The sequence below is a fragment of the Podarcis cretensis genome, assembly GCF_951804945.1.
Source record: "Podarcis cretensis genome assembly, chromosome: 6".
In the NCBI taxonomy this organism is placed as follows: Eukaryota; Metazoa; Chordata; class Lepidosauria; order Squamata; family Lacertidae; genus Podarcis; species Podarcis cretensis.
The window spans coordinates 65,938,563-65,959,131 of record NC_137175.1 but is presented as its reverse complement, the minus strand read 5'-3'; the positions used below and the strand labels follow the sequence as shown (position 1 = coordinate 65,959,131).

General features: G+C 42.7%; 1 protein-coding gene across 2 annotated transcripts in view; it reads left to right on the top strand.

Moving 5' to 3' along the window:
• The window catches only part of NEGR1 (neuronal growth regulator 1), a 460,490-nt gene that overhangs the window by 197,542 nt on the left and 242,379 nt on the right, over positions 1 to 20,569 (top strand). For both annotated transcript variants that reach the window (XM_079982498.1, XM_079982497.1), the window contains exon 2: positions 2,929 to 3,161. In XM_079982498.1, coding sequence (XP_079838624.1) covers positions 2,929 to 3,161 — 233 coding nt within the window. The remainder of the gene's footprint in view (positions 1 to 2,928; positions 3,162 to 20,569) is intronic.

Genomic DNA, 20,569 nt, shown 5'->3' with positions numbered 1-20,569 from the left:
CCTTAGTTTACACAGATGACAGCAGCTTCCTATTGTTTCAGACATGAATCTTCTCTTTGGAGATGTTAAGTATTGAATCATGTGCTCTGCCACTGACTTATGCCCTTTCCCTAAACTGCACTGGCAATTTATCACCTCTTTCTTGCCATGCCTTTTCTCTGTTTTCCTAAAATGCCTTTGTCATCTGCAAGTGTTTTGATAACATTCCCCATTGTTCTGTACTTCTTTTCAGTTTTTTTGTCCTCTCTTGTTGAAAATTAATATTATCTTTTTATTCCACACTGGCTCTTCTTACCTGTGTTGGCCTATGTCAGGGGCTTATTAAGTTAGCTATTAGGTACATATATTCCAGATTCCATTATAAAACCCAAATTCCATCTTGAAGAGCATATCCTGCCTGATTCCTATTGAGCAGGTTGAGAAGGCATTGATTTTCAAGCAACTGGATGAGCATGCTTAGGATGATGCTTCATGCATTTCCATGAACCATGGTTTTTAGAAGGCCAGTTCCAATATTGAGGTCAAGCTCAGAGCAGAAGATGCTTATGAGCAAATGCAAATTAGTCATAATTAGTCAGAAGTACCATATGTTACCCTCCATTAAGGACCTCTTGATCCATGCAGATGTATTAGGAAACTTCCTATGCATGCTCGTGCATTGATTTGATGTTCAAGGCTGGCTCAAACTGTCCTGTAACAACAATACTCAACAGCGCCAATTGGCACATAATGATCATGAAACAGACAAAGGTGTAAGTAGAAAAGGATTTGTTCTCAATATGCAATTTTAAGTAATTATGTTACCAATTCATTGTGCAATTTTTAAAAAATGTCTCATTCCGTACCACAAAGGCTGAACCAATGCCCTAAGGGTTGGACACTGTGTACAGAGCACAAATAATAAACTGATGGTGAGCTAAAAGCACTTTAGCACTCCATTCTTCTTCTGCATGAGTGCCTTCTACCCCATAACACCTTCCTTATCCATATGGGGTTCGACTTGTCTCCCAGGATTTGATGGTGGTCTTTCAAGGGCCTCAGCCTGTTTCATCACTTGATATATCAACATGTGCTTAAAGGTTTGATGGAGTGTTGCGTATCCAATTCCTTAAGTTGTATTTTCAGAGAAAAAGGATGCTCTTGAAAAAATGATGGCTCTCTTGTATGTATATGCTGAAGAGTGCCTGGGGAAATCCAGCCAGATGGGTGGGGTATAAATGTTGTTGTTGTTGTTGTTGTTGTTGTTGTTGTTGTTGTTGTTGTTGTTTGGAGTATATGAATTTAAGCATGACTTTGGCAATAGACAGTGTGCTGCATTTTCAGTCCATCGTTCTGCACAAAAAAAACCTAATGGCTTTTTCTCTTTCTTGGGAAGCTTCTGCCCCGTTGATACTTTGCAAATACTGTATCCACATTTCACTTAAAATGCATCATTAAGTGAGAATGTTCCAATCATTCCATCAAAGGTGATGGATTGAATTATTTAATAAAAATGCAATTAGTCTTTTTTGCATATTTGTCAAAAACCTGAGAAATCCTTTTCAGTTTTCTGTCATTAATTAATATTATCTTTAATTCCCAATTAGCGTGAATAGATTTCTCAGAAGACAGTGACATGTTGAATATCCATTTTTGAATGTTTGACCACATACCTTAACATCATAGTCACATTTTAGGTGTTTTTTTAAAACTATATTTCTCTACTTGAAAAAATATTTATGGAAAGAAAGTATTTCTCTTAATACAAACCTTTAAAGACTCCTCCTGTTTTTCCTGGGGGGGGGGCAGGATTGGTTTGGCAGGAGGATGAAACTGGCTGCAAATTAGATTCTACAATATACCATGTTCCTTATTTTTCAACTGATTAGTTTCATACTGTTGGCAGTAACTTACCCTGTTGAATTCAGCTTGGGATTTTGTAGCAATCTTCAGCACGGTGTTCAAACCCCTGAGGGATTGTGTAGAGATTCTGTCAAACCCTTTTTGGTGGATGTGTATTTCATTCTGTGGCTGTACTTTGTGCTCATTTAAAAGAACCACTCTTCAATTTGTAGCTGAACATTTTCAAAATGAAGTTTAGAGAGGCAGAAGTCTGTCACAATGGCCTGAGTATCGCTACTTCCCAGCATTTAATGGTCTCTATTAGTATGAATAGAACTCCAGTTTCATCTTCTCTTGTTGCAATACCCTATGGTTTCACAATTTGTTTTCTTTTTTTAATAAACCTGTAAGATCTATACATGATCTACACATACTGCTAAACTCATCAACAGTGTTTCACTGCTGAACATTTTTCTTTCTCTATAATATGTCCATAGTTCAAAAGTTCTAGCTCATTGTCTAAGGGAGGAAGATTTTGTTTAGTTTATAAAAATGTATCTAATGTGAATGGCGTGTTGCTGGGTCCATTGTTAGGTCCATTTATCCCAGTACTTTGTTTCTGAACGTTGTAGACAATGTAGAAAATGTAGACAAGGTGCATCCACAACATGGATTTCTTAACTTGCAGGAATCGTTCTATTTATCTATTCAACTTTTCAAACATCTGCATTATGCAGTCATGGGGTTTCCTTTGTTATAGTTGTTTTGCCTTATATTGTTTTCTGTGCACTGATTGAGTTATTGCATTTCACTGTATATTTTTTCTGTATATCTTTGCCTTTGGAGACTTTAACTGTAATTCTGATACCGCTAACGCTAATAATAACTTATCCCCCTTTGGCGGAGGGGGTGGCATTCAGAAAATAGAAAGCTACTCAGCAATAGATCATCAGGTGTCATTTGCACTGGCTTGCCATTTTTGTAAAAAATTAGACTCTTCCATTACAAGTTGTAGTTCGGAATGCATCCAATTCAAAATATGTAAACATTAAACAAGTATATTATATGCCAAAAATGTTAATTGCTTCTCTCCTTTGAAACCTACAGGTGTTACTTGGAAGATGGAGCTTCGAAAGGTGCCTGGCTGAACCGATCAAGTATTATTTTTGCAGGAGGAGACAAGTGGTCAGTAGATCCTCGAGTTTCAATTGCAACAGCAAACAAAAAGGAGTACAGCCTCCAGATACAGAACGTGGATGTCTCAGATGATGGTCCCTATACTTGTTCGGTGCAGACTCAACACACGCCGAGGACAATGCAGGTGTACTTAACAGTAAAAGGTATTAGTCACCCATTATATAGATATATACATCATAAGCAATCTGCTTTTCAAAAGGAAATCTATTTGGCATTCTTATGTGCTGCAACGTCAAAATGTTTAATTTACTCTTGTTTGTCTATTTGTGCCCTTCAGTTCACTCATTGACTGTCTTTCTGATGCAATTAATGTGATAATTGGCTTCTCTTTGAAAGATGATCCCATACGAATGCTGGCAACCCCAGAGTAATACTGGGGAAACGGATAACTCTTCCCCAATTCTACCCAATTCCTCAGACACACTTCAGTGAATGCTGAAAATTACATTTAGATAACTGGAGAGCATACATAAGTGTCCTACCGAGCTTGGGGGCAATCATAAAATGTGTCTGGGTTTGCAAGCAATGGCTTGTGAATCCTGACATAAGCATTTGTAAGCTACTCAGTAAGAATAGGACATGTTCTGGAAAAGTGGTAAACATAATCTCTATTCAGGCACTGAAGCACATGACAGGGAGGTCAGAGTTCAGTTTGCTGGGCCACCTTCACTGGCATGCTCCCAATGTCATTGTTGTCCATGCTTTTGGACTGAAGACCTGAAGTAGGGAGACAGTGCATAGATGCCTCACACAGTTTAGAACCCTTATTATAATTATATGGGCCATAATGCCTCTGCTTGTGGAAGAATGCAAAATAATGTCTCTATCAAAGATCTGCACAAGAGGGAAGAATGATGTGGGAAAACATGGTCTTTCAATTAATATTGTGAGTGTACAAAGCACTAAATGGCTTGTTGTCCTAGTTCTGAAAAGAGCACCTCTCTCATTATCAACCATTTTGAGCTTTATGGTTAGCAGCCTAGTTCTCAGAGATCTGGGACAAGTGATGGTTCCCCATTTGTGGAATGACCTTCCTAGTTCTGTCTCTCTCATTATTAAATTTCATGGGGGAAATTTGAAAATCCCTGTTTACTCAGACATGTGTTGGCTGAAATATGCTATTCCTGGCAACCTTGAAAAAACTAAGAGGCTCTTTTAGGAGGAAGGGCAGAATATAAACTTAAGATAAATGAGAGGAAAGTGGCGGTTTTAAACAACAACAGTAGTCTGAGTAAAGTAGAGGTAGAAGCACTCTAAGGGTTTATTTTTTTAAGTTTCAACAAGTTAATTGTTGTGCAACACAGAAGCTAACACGAAAAGCTAACAAAATAGAACCTTTCCCAAATCCCCACTTGCTGTATTCAAATTGTAGTAAAAACTACCACTTCCCTTTCCTCAGTGTCACCCCGCTCACTCTACTCAAACCTCTGTCATGGTTTTAAATCAGCGTGGTTTTTCCCTCTCAGTGTCTCTTAATCCTCTGCTGTTGTTTGAAATGACCACTTTCCCCCTCCCAGTTTCTCTCCACCCCCGCTTTACTCTAAGCTCTGTTGTTTAAAACCACCATTTCCCTCTCAGTGTCTCTCCCTTCTTTTTCACTACTGACAAACTTGCAACAGTAGTGGCAAATCACTAGTGTGACAGTGATTAGGCTAGGCAGCAGAAAATCGTACCTCTTTTGATGAACTAAGTTAGTTCTTCTAATGTCCATGTGTAAATGTAATTATTCCTTTTGAAACTGATTGGCATTTAAACCATTACTTGGAAACATTAATAAAGTGCAAGTGGGACAGATATCATTACCACCAAACAGGGTCAAACTGAAAAGAGAGTAAATGTCACTGAAAACAATGTTCTTTTCAGAGAGATTATCATCATTATGCAAAAACAAGCTGTCAAGCATACTGTTCTTCAGAAAAATCTCTTTCATCCTTGTCTTGTCAATGCAAGCTCAGATGCATATTTGAAGATTGTGATTTGCATGATAGGTTTGTAGATACAATGAAAATCAATTATTGGAAGGTCCTGGATCATTTCCATACTGAGCACTACTGATGCAGATATGGTGATGCATTTTATTTAAAAGAGACTGCAGCTCTGTGTTAATAACCATCTCAATGATCATCCATTTCCCAATGCTTGTGTGCCCTCATTAACTATTCTGAGGGACAGGTGGTTTAGGAATTAGCAATGAGATGAGGGAAGCCTTTCATCTCCCAATCTGCAGTACAAATCCGGCCGTGCTTGGCAGTGACAAGAAGCTGAGACCATCTGATTGCTGTCCATAGCTTTCATGAAATGCCTATTCATGCTGTCAACCCACTCTCTGTAGTTAAGTCCCAATAAAACACAAGCAAGCACAACAAAACAAAAATCCAAAACCCGCCACAAAATACCTCATGATTAGCAGGAGCCTCTGGATAAGAAATGATACATTAGGTGTATAAATAGTCTGTTTACAAAAGGTAGATAGATAGATAGATAGATAGATAGATAGATAGATGATAGATAGATAGATAGATAGATAGATAGATAGATGATAGATAGATAGATGATAGATAGATAGATAGATAGATAGATAGATAGATAGATAGATAGATATAGATAGATAAGCTGCTTTCTCATTTTGTGGCATTCCACTTATTGGATGTGCAGAATATCAGTAAGTTACATATGAAGCTGCCTTAACATAAATCAGACCTCTGAACCACTTTGTCCAGTACAGCCTGCTCCACCCTTCCTCAGTATGGTTCCTTCCAGATGTTTGGGGCTACAACTCATCGTCCCTAACCATTAGCCATGCTGATGAGAACTAGAGTCCAAAACATCTGGAAAGTACAATGTTGGGAAAACCTGATCTATTCTACCTGAGTGTGGCTCTGCAGGACCTCATTCGGGGCCTTTTTATACAGAGAATATTCTATGCTAAACGTGAAACTATTTTGTACTGGAGATGGCAGGGATTAATCCTAGGCCTCTGTGTGATGGCCTGGGATTCCGATTCAGAGGCTGAACCAGAGGAATCCCAGCCTGCACAGGAGTCCCCGCCTCCAGGGCCGGCTGAACTGGGGCAAGGCCTAGATTCTGAGGAGCCTGCACCTGTGTCAGATCCTCAAGAGCAGGCACCAGGTGAAACCCTTCTGGCCCCAGAGGTGCTTGAGGACTCAGTGGCTACAGGTGAGCCTCCTCAGGGGCCCAGTAACCCTTCGGCCTCTCCTGAACTACAGAGGCTTAGGGCAGAGAGGCGAAGGGAACTTCTGCTTCTGACCTCCCAGCGTTCCTGTTCCCCGCCCGGCTCCCTGTTTCGGACCTCGCCTCTCATCTCGTGAACTCTGACTACGATCACGGTACCTTTCCCCCGGGACCAGCACAATCTGGCTTGCTGAAGGATGTGCTCTGCCATTTAACCTTGAATGTCACTTAGCCACAACTGAACAAAGAGTTAAGAGTAGGTTAAGCATGCTGAACGGGACGCAGGTGGCGCTGTGGGTTAAACCACAGAGCCTAGGACTTGCCGATCGGAAGGTCGGTGGTTCAAATCCCCGCAACGGGGTGAGCTCCCGTTGCTCGGTCCCTGCTCCTGCCAACCTAGCAGTTTGAAAGCACGTCAAAGTGCAAGTAGATAAATAGGTACCGCTCCGGCGGGAAGGTAAACGGTGTTTCCATGCTCTGCTCTGGTTCGCCAGAAGTGGCTTAGTCATGCTGGCCACATGACCCGGAAGCTGTACGCCGGCTCCCTCGGCCAATAAAGCGAGATGAGTGCCACAACCCCAGAATCGGCCATGACTGGACCTAATGGTCAGGGGTCCCTTTACCTTTTAAGCATGCTGAAATTGCTATGCTTGTGGGTCTATGCATCTGTACTGGTTTGCAGTCATTAGGTTGTATTCGATTAAATTTTTGCACTAGCACAACAGGATTTCCACTCCTTCCTCCCCCTGTGTGCTCTCCACACTATTCCCAAATCTGCTCCAGAGGTTGAAGGAATCCTCAGATTAGATTTAGTGAGCATGTGGAGGAAGGAGATGGGGATTACATTCCATTGTGTGAGAAATCTTTGTGCTGAAACAACATTCACTTTAGTGCTACATTGAATATAACCCATTGGGTCAGGGTGTGTGTGTGCAAGAATGGAGAAAGGAATACCAGGCATTATATGTTGCTTTCCACATTGCTTTAACAGTATGGAGCTGAGCAGGTTAGTTGTAAGGGACTAACAACATGGTTACAAAGGCTACAAGGAGAAGAAACCAGGTTACGGGCCCTCCCACGTGACTTCCACTTTCAAATATAACCACATTCTACACCATGCCACAGGGCAACAGAATGTCCATACCAAATGACTGGTGCATACCAAGGGACTGGTGCAGTTTGGTACTTTAGAGTATGTGCCATGATCTGAAAATCTCTGGTTCAAATGTTAGCTCTCTGATAAGCTCGCTGCCGTAGTCTTTTAGCCCGCATCTGCGTTACAAGGATAATTAAACTGGCATATCTTATAGAGCAGCTGTAAGGTTACTAGGATAATATATGTACCTTGAATATGCCAGAAAAGAGCTAGATGAATCTGAATTACTTTTAGTTATAATCTATATCATCAATATAGGAGTCATAATAGTATAATTTTGGCCAGTTTTTAAGGAAACAGAAATACTGTGTATTTAATGTGCTTTGTTTCACATGCAACATCTTCCCCGCATATTATTTCAATAAAGTATATTGTGTGGGATTTAGGTTAATGTATGCAATTTTTAATGCCGGATCCACTGCAATTTTAAATGCCAGATCCACTGACAGGGTGGGGGTTAGGATTGATATGAAACTGCTTAGAGTCAGATAATTTTATACAGTTATACAGTATATACAGAATTCTACTTTCAATTTTACTGTTTCCTAAGAACGATACCTTTTAAAACATTATGATTAGGATTGGTCAGAAGTGCCCCTTTCTTCATAGAGAAAAGTTTCATCGCATCCTCTTCTGGTCCTTTGAAGAAGTGCATAGGGTAAAGCAGGTCAGTTGTTGCAGCACCACGGATAGCCTTTACTTAGATGCCTGCTCTGACAAGCGGTGGAAGTATACAGAGATCTTTTAAGCCTCTGCTTCCGGCCCACTTCTCCTAGGCTCCATCCCCCTTTGGTGAACTAGAGCCTCTTAAAAGAGCAATGCCTTCCACCTACTGCACTACTCCCTGCACCGTTGGACAGGTGAGGAAATGTGGGAGGTACTTGGTTCCTCAGGATCAGGAGAAGGTGCCTTTGAAGGTCCTGGCTCTAGTTATATGGGCCATGCCGATGTGGGAGCTGGTTCAAGGAGATCCTGTCTGCCAGGTTCAATGACCCCCTGATCAGCAGCATCAGTCTAAAAGCCAGGAACCCCCTTGGACTCCATAGCTGGTGACACTATAGCCTCCAAGTCATTTTTCTGGTTGCCATTGTTCTCCAGAGTTGTGACATATAGGAAACTGCAAAGTCAGACTGTTAGTCCATCCTACTCAGTACTGTCTACATTGACTGTCAGTGACTCCCTTGGACTCTCCTTATCAGCTCTGCCTGGGGATACCAGGGCTTTATCCTGAGAATATAAGAATTCCTTTATTAAAATACTTAGTGTCTTCAAACTAGGTGTGTATAAAGCATAAATGTAAGCTCGAGGATAATTAACCTTGCCTTCAAAAATAGGGGAGAAATGTATCATTAGGCGTAATTATTAAGTGATAGTATTTATGTCTTCTGACATTCCAAGTACAACCTAAGGCTCCAAATTCTTGGTATTTGGTGCAATTATCATTAGCACCTTTCAGTTGCACTTTACTGAGCAATAATGCCCATCATATCAAAGAACCAAACTGAAATATCTTTAGTAATGTACAGATATAGATACATAACTAAAGTGGTATGTTTGACAGGTTAATTGCATTGCATCAGATTTATGACCATCATATTTTGTGTTAGGATCATACTGAAACTTTGGAAGGAAACTTATTTTTGAACAAAAGTATGGAAGGGGATTTTTATTATAGGAAGGTATATATTTCAGTGGTCTGTAGTACAGATAGGAAGCTGCCTTATTCCAAGTCAGACCATTGATTTATCTCACTCTGAATTGTCTCAGCTGACTGAGAGTAGCTCATGTTCTCATGGTTTCAACAGCCTTACATGGAGATATTGGGCACTGAACCTTGGACCTTCTGCAGTCAAAGTAGATGTCCTACCACTGAGCCCTATAGCCCTTCCCCAATACATGCAGAAAATTGCAGGTTTACTTGCTGACATATCCATTTTCATTTATTTCTGGTAGCAGTGCTTGAGGAAACTGTGCCTGAAATTCTGGAAAGCCACAGATAATATGCTTACATATAGGCTAGGTGGGCCAGTGGTCTTGCTTCATATGGCAGCACATATGTAATAATATTTTAACTTCTTAGGCCCAGGCCGTGTTCATACATGTGTATGTTTGGCATTTCCTTGGCTTTCTGAGCTTGGTGGGGATCCTCATGTTATACCATCGGTTGGCAACACAGCATGTGAAGAAAACAGTCCATCAGTCATCTTAGTCTGCAGTCCTATACCAATTTATTTGGAAGTGGGGATGCCCAAATCTGTTCTCATTTTTCCAGGCTTAATTTCAGTTCTGCACATTTCCACATTAGCTTGCAAATTTTTATTTTAAAAGTCCTGGTGAAAATCCACTAGCATTTTAGTGTGACTGTCTCCTAATATGCAAATTTTTGTGGGCAATTTTGCCTAACGTATGCATTCTTGCAAAGCGATTTCCCCTAACCTAATGAATTTTAGTATGTTTTCACTGATATGTGCATTTTTATGCACACTTTACTGGTACATGCATGGTTGTACACATTACTTGGTGGGAGAGATGCATTGCAAAAATCAAAGAAGTGCTTTCTTGTGCATCTTGTTTCAGATCACCTTTTAAATGCCAACTGATTTCTTTCCCATCCCCACCATGAAGTAAGGCCCACTGGATTCAGTGGGATGCACTTCTGGGTAGACAGAACGAATAAGATTGCACAGTTAAGTCTACTTTCTTTAAGCTCCATGTACAGTGAAGTTTTATCAGCTGATAGTATTTTCTGCTGCATTTATTTATTTCTTAACTTCTCTTCTTTGGAGAATTATGCCGTCCCAGGTGAAAAGAAATCTTGTTAAGGCATATCATGTGATCCTCAAAACATCTTGTCGGCTCTGCCTGCATTAACATGCAGATCAGTTACTCTGTTCATTAGGAAAAAAAAATAGATTTGCAGATATTTTTTCCCTTTTAAACAAATGCACTCCAAGCAGATACAAATCATCACCAGCAGATATTTTCTCCTTACAGTTGCATTGCCTTGAGCTTTATCTCAAGTAATGACAGCATAATTACAGCTATGTTGGGAAAACCTTTCATGCTATTTGTCCAGAAACATCTTAAATCATTTAGTGACCCATACAACGAATATTATGTCATGTGGTTCATTCCCTCTGTTGATGCAAATGAATTCTTATAGTGATTGTGATTATTTTCTTTTTTAAAAAACTTTTATTTAGGAACAGAAATAATCACGATGTCCTAGTTACATTTACTGTGCAGAGCAGATTAGGCTGATCAGTGCAAACCCCCCCCCACCTTTTTGTAATCTAAAATCATCACCTCCTTCCTAATTGATAAAACTATGGTGCAACACTCATTAAAGTGCTGGCTTTCAGTGTAAACAGACAGGGCAAAACGATATCAGATGTGCACCAGTTTTATGACTGCGAAACTAGCCAATGAGAAGCCCGTAAAACACCCATTCTGCAGTCAAGCTGGCCATTTTCTGAAGTGGAAACTGAAGTAGGAAGGGGATAGGAGGGTGAAAAGACGAAACAGAATAAGAAGTGACATTTAGCCCTTACTTGTCCATTTGTCTAATGGGATGTATTTTGATGAGGACACTTCGTTCTGGTATCATCACATCATAGAAACAGTTGAATCCAGGCTTGACAGAGACTACTGATTTTACAAGATTGACAAAAGGGAAGATCTGGGTTTATTCATTGTATTGACAACTAGTGTTGCATAGCAGTCCACACCAAATCTGGCTAATCAATGTTCTTCACAATCTGAAGCCAAAGCTGCCATTCAGAATTAGATATCCTTATGACATTTTCTCTGTCTGACTTAGCTGATCCTGTTTGTGGCATGTCACTGATGCATTAGCAATCTGCTATTGTTCTATTTTTGGATTCCAGACTTTTCCCAACTGTTGGGTGTAAGCGGTTTGCCGCTGCTTTCAAGTACCTTCTGTTCAGTGGCATTTTGTTTTTTTCTGGCCAGATTACCAGTGCACACAAGGACCTGCACACATTGATGAAACACAAATGGAATCTTGCTTCGATTCTTCACATAATCACATCAGTGTTCACCACCACCATCCCTCGGTTTTGCTCCATCAATGCTCACAGGAGCTTCTTTACATTGATAATCTGTATAGGCCCAGGGCAAGGAGGAATGCAACATAAATTATCTGAAAGCTGCTGCAAATTGCAGGTGTAGTAAATGCCAGAATTTGCTTTAGGTATTATCCATGTTGAATTGAAATGAAGAGAAAGTGGAATGTGCAGCAAACCCACAAAATATGAAGAATTCACTCTTGTTTCTAGTGGCTTAAAATAGCAAATTGCTGTTTTGTGTTGATCTGTTTTTAAATAGTTTAAAAAACCCATGGCTACCCACAGCTATCAAAATGCTGCAGGGGCAGTCTAGAATAGTGGACTAGATACCAACAGGTGTCCCTCTGCTGAGGCATGATTGGCCTTAGCCTATGCCCATGAGGAATGGGAATCCTAGTGGGGTCACTGGGATGGACAAAAAGTTCCAATCCTATGTGCAAAGTGAGACCCCACCCAGAGTTTGCTGAGTTCTGTAGTGTGCTGTGGATACATTCATAAAGCATCCTGAACAATGATGAGGATTGTTTCTGATAACACCACAGTGAAAACTGCTAAACGGAATGATCCTAGATTGATTAAAGAGCCACCCTGAACCAAGGATGTAGATCCCATAGTTTTGAAAGAAAAAGGATCAAAGCCTTATTTTGCTGAAATAAACTTATATGCAAGAATGCTTGACTTGTAGCAACTGCAGGAGTGGTGGCTAACTCATAGCCCTTTTCAACTCTGCCCCCAAAGGTTTTCTGTGCCCCCTTGAAGGCATTCCAAATTTTGTTGGCATCAGCAGTCTAAGTTTGTGTGTATTTCTGACTGCTCTGTTCACTGTTGCATGTGTGCACTGCATGTTCCAGAGATTCTCTGGGAGTTTGTAGGGGCCAAGGAAAATACCCTAGGAGTTTGTCAGGGCCAATAAGGAAGAAGTCCCCTTAAATCTTCTCAAGCATACACAGCTTTGCCACTTCCTAATTAAGAGCACTTAAGCATCACTCAATGCCAAAGAGAGAGAGATGATCTGTCATGGCTGTTGTGGAGAACGGATGAAGCCCAAAGTTACAGAAATAGCACAAAACACAATACAGTGGTACCTCAGTTTGCAGACGCTTCAGGTTACAGACTCCGCTAACCCAGAAATAGTACCTCAGATTAAGAACTTTGCTTCAGGAAGAGAACAGAAATCGCATGGCGGTGGTGTGGTGGCAACGGGAGGCCCCATTAGCTAAAGTGGTACCTCAGGTTAAGAACAGTTTCAGGTTAAGAACGGACCTCCAGAACAAATTAAGTTCCTGAGGTACCACTGTACCTGTTATTGAGAGCTATCGTGAGAGGAGAAATTTCTTGTTGACTTTTGTGATAGGAAAATACAGTGAATAAGGAAGTGGCAGATAATGGTTTCTACTTGCAATGCCTTTTGGTAGACTTGTGAGCATCTCCAGTGTGAGAGAGGCAACACAAGTTACTGGAGGCATCAAAAGTTACTGGAAGGAGTGTGCTACTGGATGCAGCATTAAGTACCCTGAATTTTTAATAAATAGTTGATATTTATAAATGAAATGGAGTTCCTTCATCATCAACAGCCACTCCTGGTGTGTGTTTGTGCACGGTTTTATGTATGTGTGGTGAGTGACATGTGCATGAACTAGTATGTGGCCCTCAGCGGGTTGGTCAACCGTAATTGTATTCCTTGGACCACAAGAGTTACCCACCCCTGTTCTACACCTTATGCAAAAACAAAACAAAAAACAAAAAAACCAAGACTTGGTCAGAACTTGTATCACCACCAAAACTGTATATTAGGCAGTTTGTATAGTCAAATCTGTTAGGTTCATAAATGTGGTTTTTTACCTGACAAATTTCAATGTTTCCTTAATTTAATATTTTCATTATTCAGACAGATTGTGGGTTAATTTCTGCATTCTCTGAGTCCACATACATGTTGCATGATGAATCATCCAACGTTTAACCTCTTTGCCCATGCTCCGATGTTGATTGCTGTAACCCCTTACTTTCTGAATGAACTGCAGCTGTAGCATTTAATTGATTTAATTTTGTACTTCAGTTAGTCTTTGCCAAACTAATTTATTTAAAGATTGGATTTGAAATCATACTTAAAAATGCAATACATAAACATATCTCATCTATAGCCTGAAATTGTAGAGCTCAAGAAAATCTCTGTCATTTGATTCGTACTGGCCCATATTCCAAATGCCCTAAAGGGACAATGATTCATTGAAGCTGAAGCCTGCCATATTTTTCAGTGGAACGCCCTCACATCAGATGCTGAGGAAATAATTTGACTTTTAGAAGGCATCTGAAGGCAGTCCTATATAGGGAAGTTTTTAATGTTGACGTCTTGCTGTGTTTTAATTTGTTGGAAGCTGCCCAGAGTGGCTAGGGCAGCCCAGTCAGTTGGGCAGCATATAAGTAGTTGTTGTTGTTGTTGTTGTTGTTGTTGTTGTTGTTGTTGTAGAGCATGGCAAGTTGTTTGGTTGGAAGTCATGGCTCCAGGATTCAGTCACATGCATTTAATCACTGGCACTATCCACCAAAACATATGAAGGTTGGCCAAAAGCAGCCCTTGATGAATAATGCAGTAAAAGTCCTTTCAACAATTATTCTGCCCCTCAGATATCTTGACTTCCTCTCAAAACTTCAGGCCAGATTGTAAACCTTCATGTTTACAACTTTGTAAAGAGTTTCTAAGGCTGTGTTATGTTTATTATTTAAAAAAATACTCCAATCTCCTTTCATAGAAGATAGCAGAAAGTTTTGAAATGTTTTACATTTCTAAGAAACTACTTTAAGATACAGTAGCTAGAAATAACTGTGGCTTTTATGGCATCAAGAAGTTATCGTTTCTAACAAATGTCCACTATTGAGCTACTTTGGCTCCCAGTGAGGGTATAATGCAAACTGAGGCAAGGAGATTTTGAAGTTCCCTTTGGAATGGTTCATTGTGGTTCGAGGACCCGACCCCGCGAAGTGAAATGAAGACACAAGGACACGTGATATAAGGTTAATGGGCTAGAAAAGGCCACAACTTTATTGATTACAGCAATGAAAAGGTATTGGCTTAGGCATTGGATCGAAACAAGTGGGTTTATTCGCCAGTAGGTGGAGCCTGTTGATGCTGATCCAACTATAGGCTCACCTCCTGCTGTCACCGAGGGTTGTGCCATGGCCTCCCGCCAAGCAGGCATCGGACAGAATACACGACCGCCAGATTCCTTTAACGGAATACCCCTAAACATTGAAGGCATAGGCGATACGGGACGACGATGAGGAATGAGGCCAGGGAGAGGCTAGTGCTGCAGCAAAAGGCTGCTGAACACGCCCCCTCCGTGGCACCTGGTTGGATGGCCACAGGAGGGGGGCGTGAGCACCAGCCAGGTGAGCTGGAGGCAGGGGGCAAATGCCCCCCTGCTGGGCGGTGCTCGGGCTCCCGCCCACAACCACTCCCCTCTCTTTCAGGGAGGAGAGTCTTTCAAGCCTTTTAGTCTGAAATGTTTGCCATGGGTTGCACTCCCGGAGGAAACAAAAATGGAATCAAGAATGGGAAAAGTAGGTAGAGAGGCAGAGCAATAACCAATGCATGCACATATTCTATTTCATTTCGCATTGTGTGGGTGATTTAGATGAGGGCTGTGGCAGCACATGAAATAGTAATAAAAGAACTGGATAGATTGTTACATGTATAACATTTTAAATTAATCCTGCCCTGCAATGGGAGCTCTGTTTATTTAAGGACATGTTACTATAGAATAACCTGAGGGAAATGTTATGCCCCCTTCCCGAATGGAAAAGGTCCCAAAATATATTACCTCTCTCATCAAATTGAGCCTCAAGTGCAACAAGAGATTATCAGTGTCAAATCAGTTAGACTGAAGTCCCTTCCGTTATGTGATATTTTCAAATGGTGGCTTCTATTTTCTTTTTAGCTTTTTTCCAGTGCTATCATTACCTCTCCCCCTCCCATTTCATTTATTATCGGTGTTCTGCCATAACAGCATGCTAGGAATCTCAGCAGCTGTTTGGATTCCTGTAGCACTGGACACATTAAACACGCTGTATGTGCCAATGACCATTCACTGGCACATATATTTGCAGCTCCTATCCTTGGTATTTTTCAGGCAGGCTCTAAAAAGTTTATCTTTAGGACTGCATTCTTTATTTGAGACATTTATATTCTACCCTCTGTAGTTGCTGATCCCAGAGTGGTTTGCCACAACAAAACTAACATAAAAAATTGAGCAAAGAAAGAGCAGATAAAAATACCTCATTAAAACATCACATATAAATACATGCTAAAACAAACTTTAAGCATGTAGGTTGTAGTATTAGTGAAGAGGTTAAATTGTGGCCTCTGTTTGTTGTTCCTACTCCAGAATACTAAGCTGTGATTATATAGAAGGAAATTTCATTTTATTTTGCTGAATTGTACAAAAAAGAGCAAAGAAACACCAAGATTTGTGGGCCCAGGAGCAGGGAACCTATATAGTGGGAAGATACGGTAAACACACAATACAAACATCTTGGGTTCAAATAGGTGACAGTTTGGGCATGTCTCCTCCATCAACCAACCTGATTGCTGGTTGATTATTTTGCAGGGTCAATCTTGGGTTAAGGAACCCCCTATGACATAATTCTAATAATAATAATAATAATAATAATAATTATTATTATTTATTATTATTTATACCCCGCCCATCTGGCTGGGCCTCCCCAGCCACTCTGGGCGGCTTACATAAAAACCAAAAATACAGTAAAATATCACACGTTAAAAACTTCCCTGAACAGGGCTGCCTTAAGATGTCTTCTGAATGTCAGGTAGTTGTTTATCACTTTGACATCTGCTGGAAGGGCGTTCCACAGGGCGGGCGCCACTACCGAGAAGGCCCTCTGCCTGGTTCCCTGTAGCTTTGCTTCTCGCAATGAGGGAACCGCCAGAAGGCCCTCGGCGCTGGACCTCAGCATCCGGGCAGAATGATGGGGGTGGAGACGCTCCTTCAGGTATACTGGACCGAGGCCGTTTAGGGCTTTAAAGGTCAGCACCAACACTTTGAATTGTGCTCGGAAACATAGGGCTGATTGTTGGGATTCAGAACGTACAGGGTTAAGATGTTCTGAGTAATGCCTCACATTCTGACGTTTGGAAGGAGGGAGGAGCTTTACTTCCTGTTCTCTCTTTGTCTCTGAAAGAGGAGGCAGCCATGAATGCTAGCAGTCCAGGAGAATCTGAGAAATGCTGAGCTGTAAATATTTTGCTGCAATAAAGAACTGATAATTTGGACACACAAGTGCTTGGTGTGTTTGTCTGGATCTGCTGCAACAGTTTTTCCCGCTGTGTTTTTTTACTCTGCAAGGCGAAACCGGAGAGAAGAAGGTCGGCGCAGCTTGGCTAAGAAGTGTGCCGGACCGCTATAAACTGGGCTAATTGGGCCATAAAGCAATTAGCCGGCCACATTTTATAACAGGTTATGGACTAATTACCGCTTGTAAAACTGTTGCTGAAAGTCTGCCGGAATGCTTTGAAGTCAGCTTGGTCAGCTGGGAAGACGCTACCGAAAGCGGAGGTCTGCGTTCTGAGGCAAAGCGGCTGGCTGGGACGCTGAGTTTTGCCTGATGCTGAGAGCTGAGAGCTGGGAAAGCAGCTGAAAAATCGGGTGCCGGAGAGCTGACTGGTTTTACGTGAGTAGCAGCTGGGGCCCCGGGAAAGAGGAGAGAATGGCAGACAGCCAGGTCCTTGAGGACGTTCCGCTTGAAAAGCTCACTTTAAAAAGTTGGGCAACCTGGTCCAGAAGAGTAAGGGGTTGGTTTCTGGTTACTGGGCTTTGGGATGTAAGCCAGAAAGAGCCACGACCCCTCAGCCGAGGAGCGGAAGGGACAGACGTTGCAGGCTTTGAGGCTGCGTTGCTTGAAGATGGCCAGCAGAGAATGCAAAGAGAGCTTGCTATGCTGAAAGCATGCGTACACGCATCGCTCTTGCCTAGTTTGGAGGGCGTAAAGTCAGCAAGGGCTGCCTGGGAGGTGCTGAGAAGTTTGTGTGAAACTTCAGCAGGAGGCCAGGGCCCTGGAGAAGTCATGAAGAGCCTAGAAATGGCTGTAGTCCCAGTCCCTGAGGTGCAAGTCGGGGGGGCTGAGAATTCCAAAGGCAAGTTTCAAAAGTTTTCCACTGTGAGTGCTGAAGTGAAACGCAGTTTCAGCGAGGGCAGGGCTGGCACAGAGTGCTCTTCCGGAAGAAGGGGGCCAGGCCAGCTGAAAGAAGCCCTGGGCAGTGTTTTTCCACTGGTGATCGTCGCCAGCCAAAGTCTGGAAAGCTGCGGAGAGCTAGACGCTTCAAGGTCGGCCACCTGGACAAAGTGAAGATAAGGCCTAAAGAGTTGCGTGGGAACGCAGAGGCCAGTCCGGTCTCCAAGGCAACGGAGGAGGCTACTTCTACGGAAGCTGCCAAGGTCCTGAGCAAGGGGGAGTTGGTTGCCGAGACAACCAGAGAGAACAGCTGCAGAAGCCCAAAGAGAGGGGGCAGCGAGACGTTTATTGCTATGGCGATGTTTGAGAACAGCTCTGAGAGAGACAATGACTTATGCTTTGTAATCGACTCAGGAGCTAACCGCAACCTGATTCCAGAGACCCCTGCAGGCGAGACGTGGAATTGCACAGCAATTCCGGCTGGAAAAACTGTTCAGTTTGCTAGTGGAGAAAAGAAAAATGTAACTAACGTTGCAAATGTCTTTTTTTCTGTTTTGCAGGAGCAGATGGAAGTTTGCATTGTGCCAGGAATGCAACACTGTATTTTATCTGTGCCTTATTTGTTGAAAAAGGGGTTTAAGGTTTGCTTTGAACATGATTTTTGTGCAATCTCCAAAGGAGGGAAGCAACTGGTTAGAGTTGCAAAGGGACAGAATGATCTCTTCATTCTTAAAACGTCTCTGGTGGGTGAGGGGAAGGTTGAGAGAGCACAAGCCCTGCGTGCTACAGTTCCCACTCATGTTTCATGTGCTTGTGCTTGGCATAAGAAGACAGCTCATTGTTCTCTTGAAGAACTACAGGTGCTACCTGAGGTTAGCAAAGGCTGTAGAATTGAGGAATGTGCAAGAGTCCTAGATTGTCAGGCTTGCAGACAGGCAAAGGTAAGAGGGTGCAGTTACCCCAGGGTGGAGAGGGTAACCACAAAACCTTTTGATCTTGTTCACATAGATCTGTTGGGTCCCATGAAGGAACCAAGTTTGGGAGGGGCCAGGTTTCTGCTGACGCTGCAGGATGATTTTTCGCAGAACACCTGGACACATGGTCTCAAATCCAAGGAAGATGCAGCACAGCTGATTAGAAGTTGGATTGAGGAGGTGGAACTAAGGTTCTCCACCAGAGTGCGAGCAGTCGCTAGTGGCAGAGGTGCACGGTTTACTGGGTCTGCTTTGCAGAAGTTCTTTCACAAGAAAGGGATAAGTCACACAGTTACTTCTCCTCAACAGAGGGGGGTGGCAGAGCTCAGAAGTGAGGCTCTGGTTAAGGCTGCACAGGTGATGCTGTCAGATTCTGGGTTATCTCCAAGGTTTTGGATGGAATCAGTTAAATATGTGAGCTTCACCTGGAATCGGTCCTACAATTCAGTGGTAGGAGACACCCCGTTTTTCATGCTTCACGGGAGGAAACCTCAGGTTCATTTCCTCCGTGCGTTTGGGTCAATGGCCTCGGTGCCGGTGCCTAAGGCTTTGCAAGGGCCAGATGGACCCAAGTTCCAGAAAATGATCTTCTGTGGGTATGAGCCAGTGGCTCGTGCATGGAGGTTTGCATACCCGTCAGGTGATCAGAGTAAGCTGCTGATCAGTAAACACGCTGAGTTCTATGAGCAGGATGAAAGGTCAAAGACTCCTGCCAGGCGTGATGTTCTTTCAGAATGTCTTTCTGATTCAGAGCAGGAAGGTTCTGATGAGGAAGAAGGAGAGCCAGGGGCTGAGTCTGCTGATGACGATCAGCTCACTGACCAAAGTCAGGAGCAGGATGGGGCATCTCCACAGGTTGTAAAAAGAGAGCCCAAGAGTGAGCCTAGTTCTCCTGTGAGGGTAATGCAAAGGATTCGAAGACGCTTTAAGTCAGAGGGGGAATCCCAGGATGCAGAGGACACACCTGCTGACCACAGTGAGTCAGAGGAAGGGCCTGAGTTTGTGCCCAGGCGGTCCAGTCGCACAACGAAGGGTATTCCACCTGAGAGGTATCAGGCCACAGGTGCATGGGTAAGTTTTGCACAGTGCGAATCTGAGAGTTGTGAGGATGTTCCACAGATGCCTGACAGGAATGCCAGGAGAGGGCGCAAGGCATTGGGGAAGGGATTGATCTCACAGAGGTCTGCAAAGGTACATCCACAGGTCTCGTCAGAATGCAAGGCAAGAGGGGGTGTTGGGATTCAGAACGTACAGGGTTAAGATGTTCTGAGTAATGCCTCACATTCTGACGTTTGGAAGGAGGGAGGAGCTTTACTTCCTGTTCTCTCTTTGTCTCTGAAAGAGGAGGCAGCCATGAATGCTAGCAGTCCAGGAGAATCTGAGAAATGCTGAGCTGTAAATATTTTGCTGCAATAAAGAACTGATAATTTGGACACACAAGTGCTTGGTGTGTTTGTCTGGATCTGCTGCAACAGTTTTTCCCGCTGTGTTTTTTTACTCTGCAAGGCGAAACCGGAGAGAAGAAGGTCGGCGCAGCTTGGCTAAGAAGTGTGCCGGACCGCTATAAACTGGGCTAATTGGGCCATAAAGCAATTAGCCGGCCACATTTTATAACACTGATCCCTTCTGGACCGCTATTTTGCTGCGGCCTATCAGCTCCCAACTGGGCATGCAGACAGAAGCACCTCCCCTGGACTCCTTTAACAGGGTACTCCTAATTCCCTGAAGCACGGATGTCAGTGGGCTCCTATCAACTCCCCCTGACTAAGGAACTAGTCTAGTGCCTTATCCGCCATCAGGTTGCAATAATTGCTGTGAGGAAGACAAAACTCCAGACAGGCCCAATTTGCCTGTAGGCAATTTCCTCATTGGTCAAAATATGGCAACTAAGTATTTCCATAGCAAGGTCATATGCAGAACCTGCCTGCTCACCTTCTGGCAAGTCAGCAGGCTAG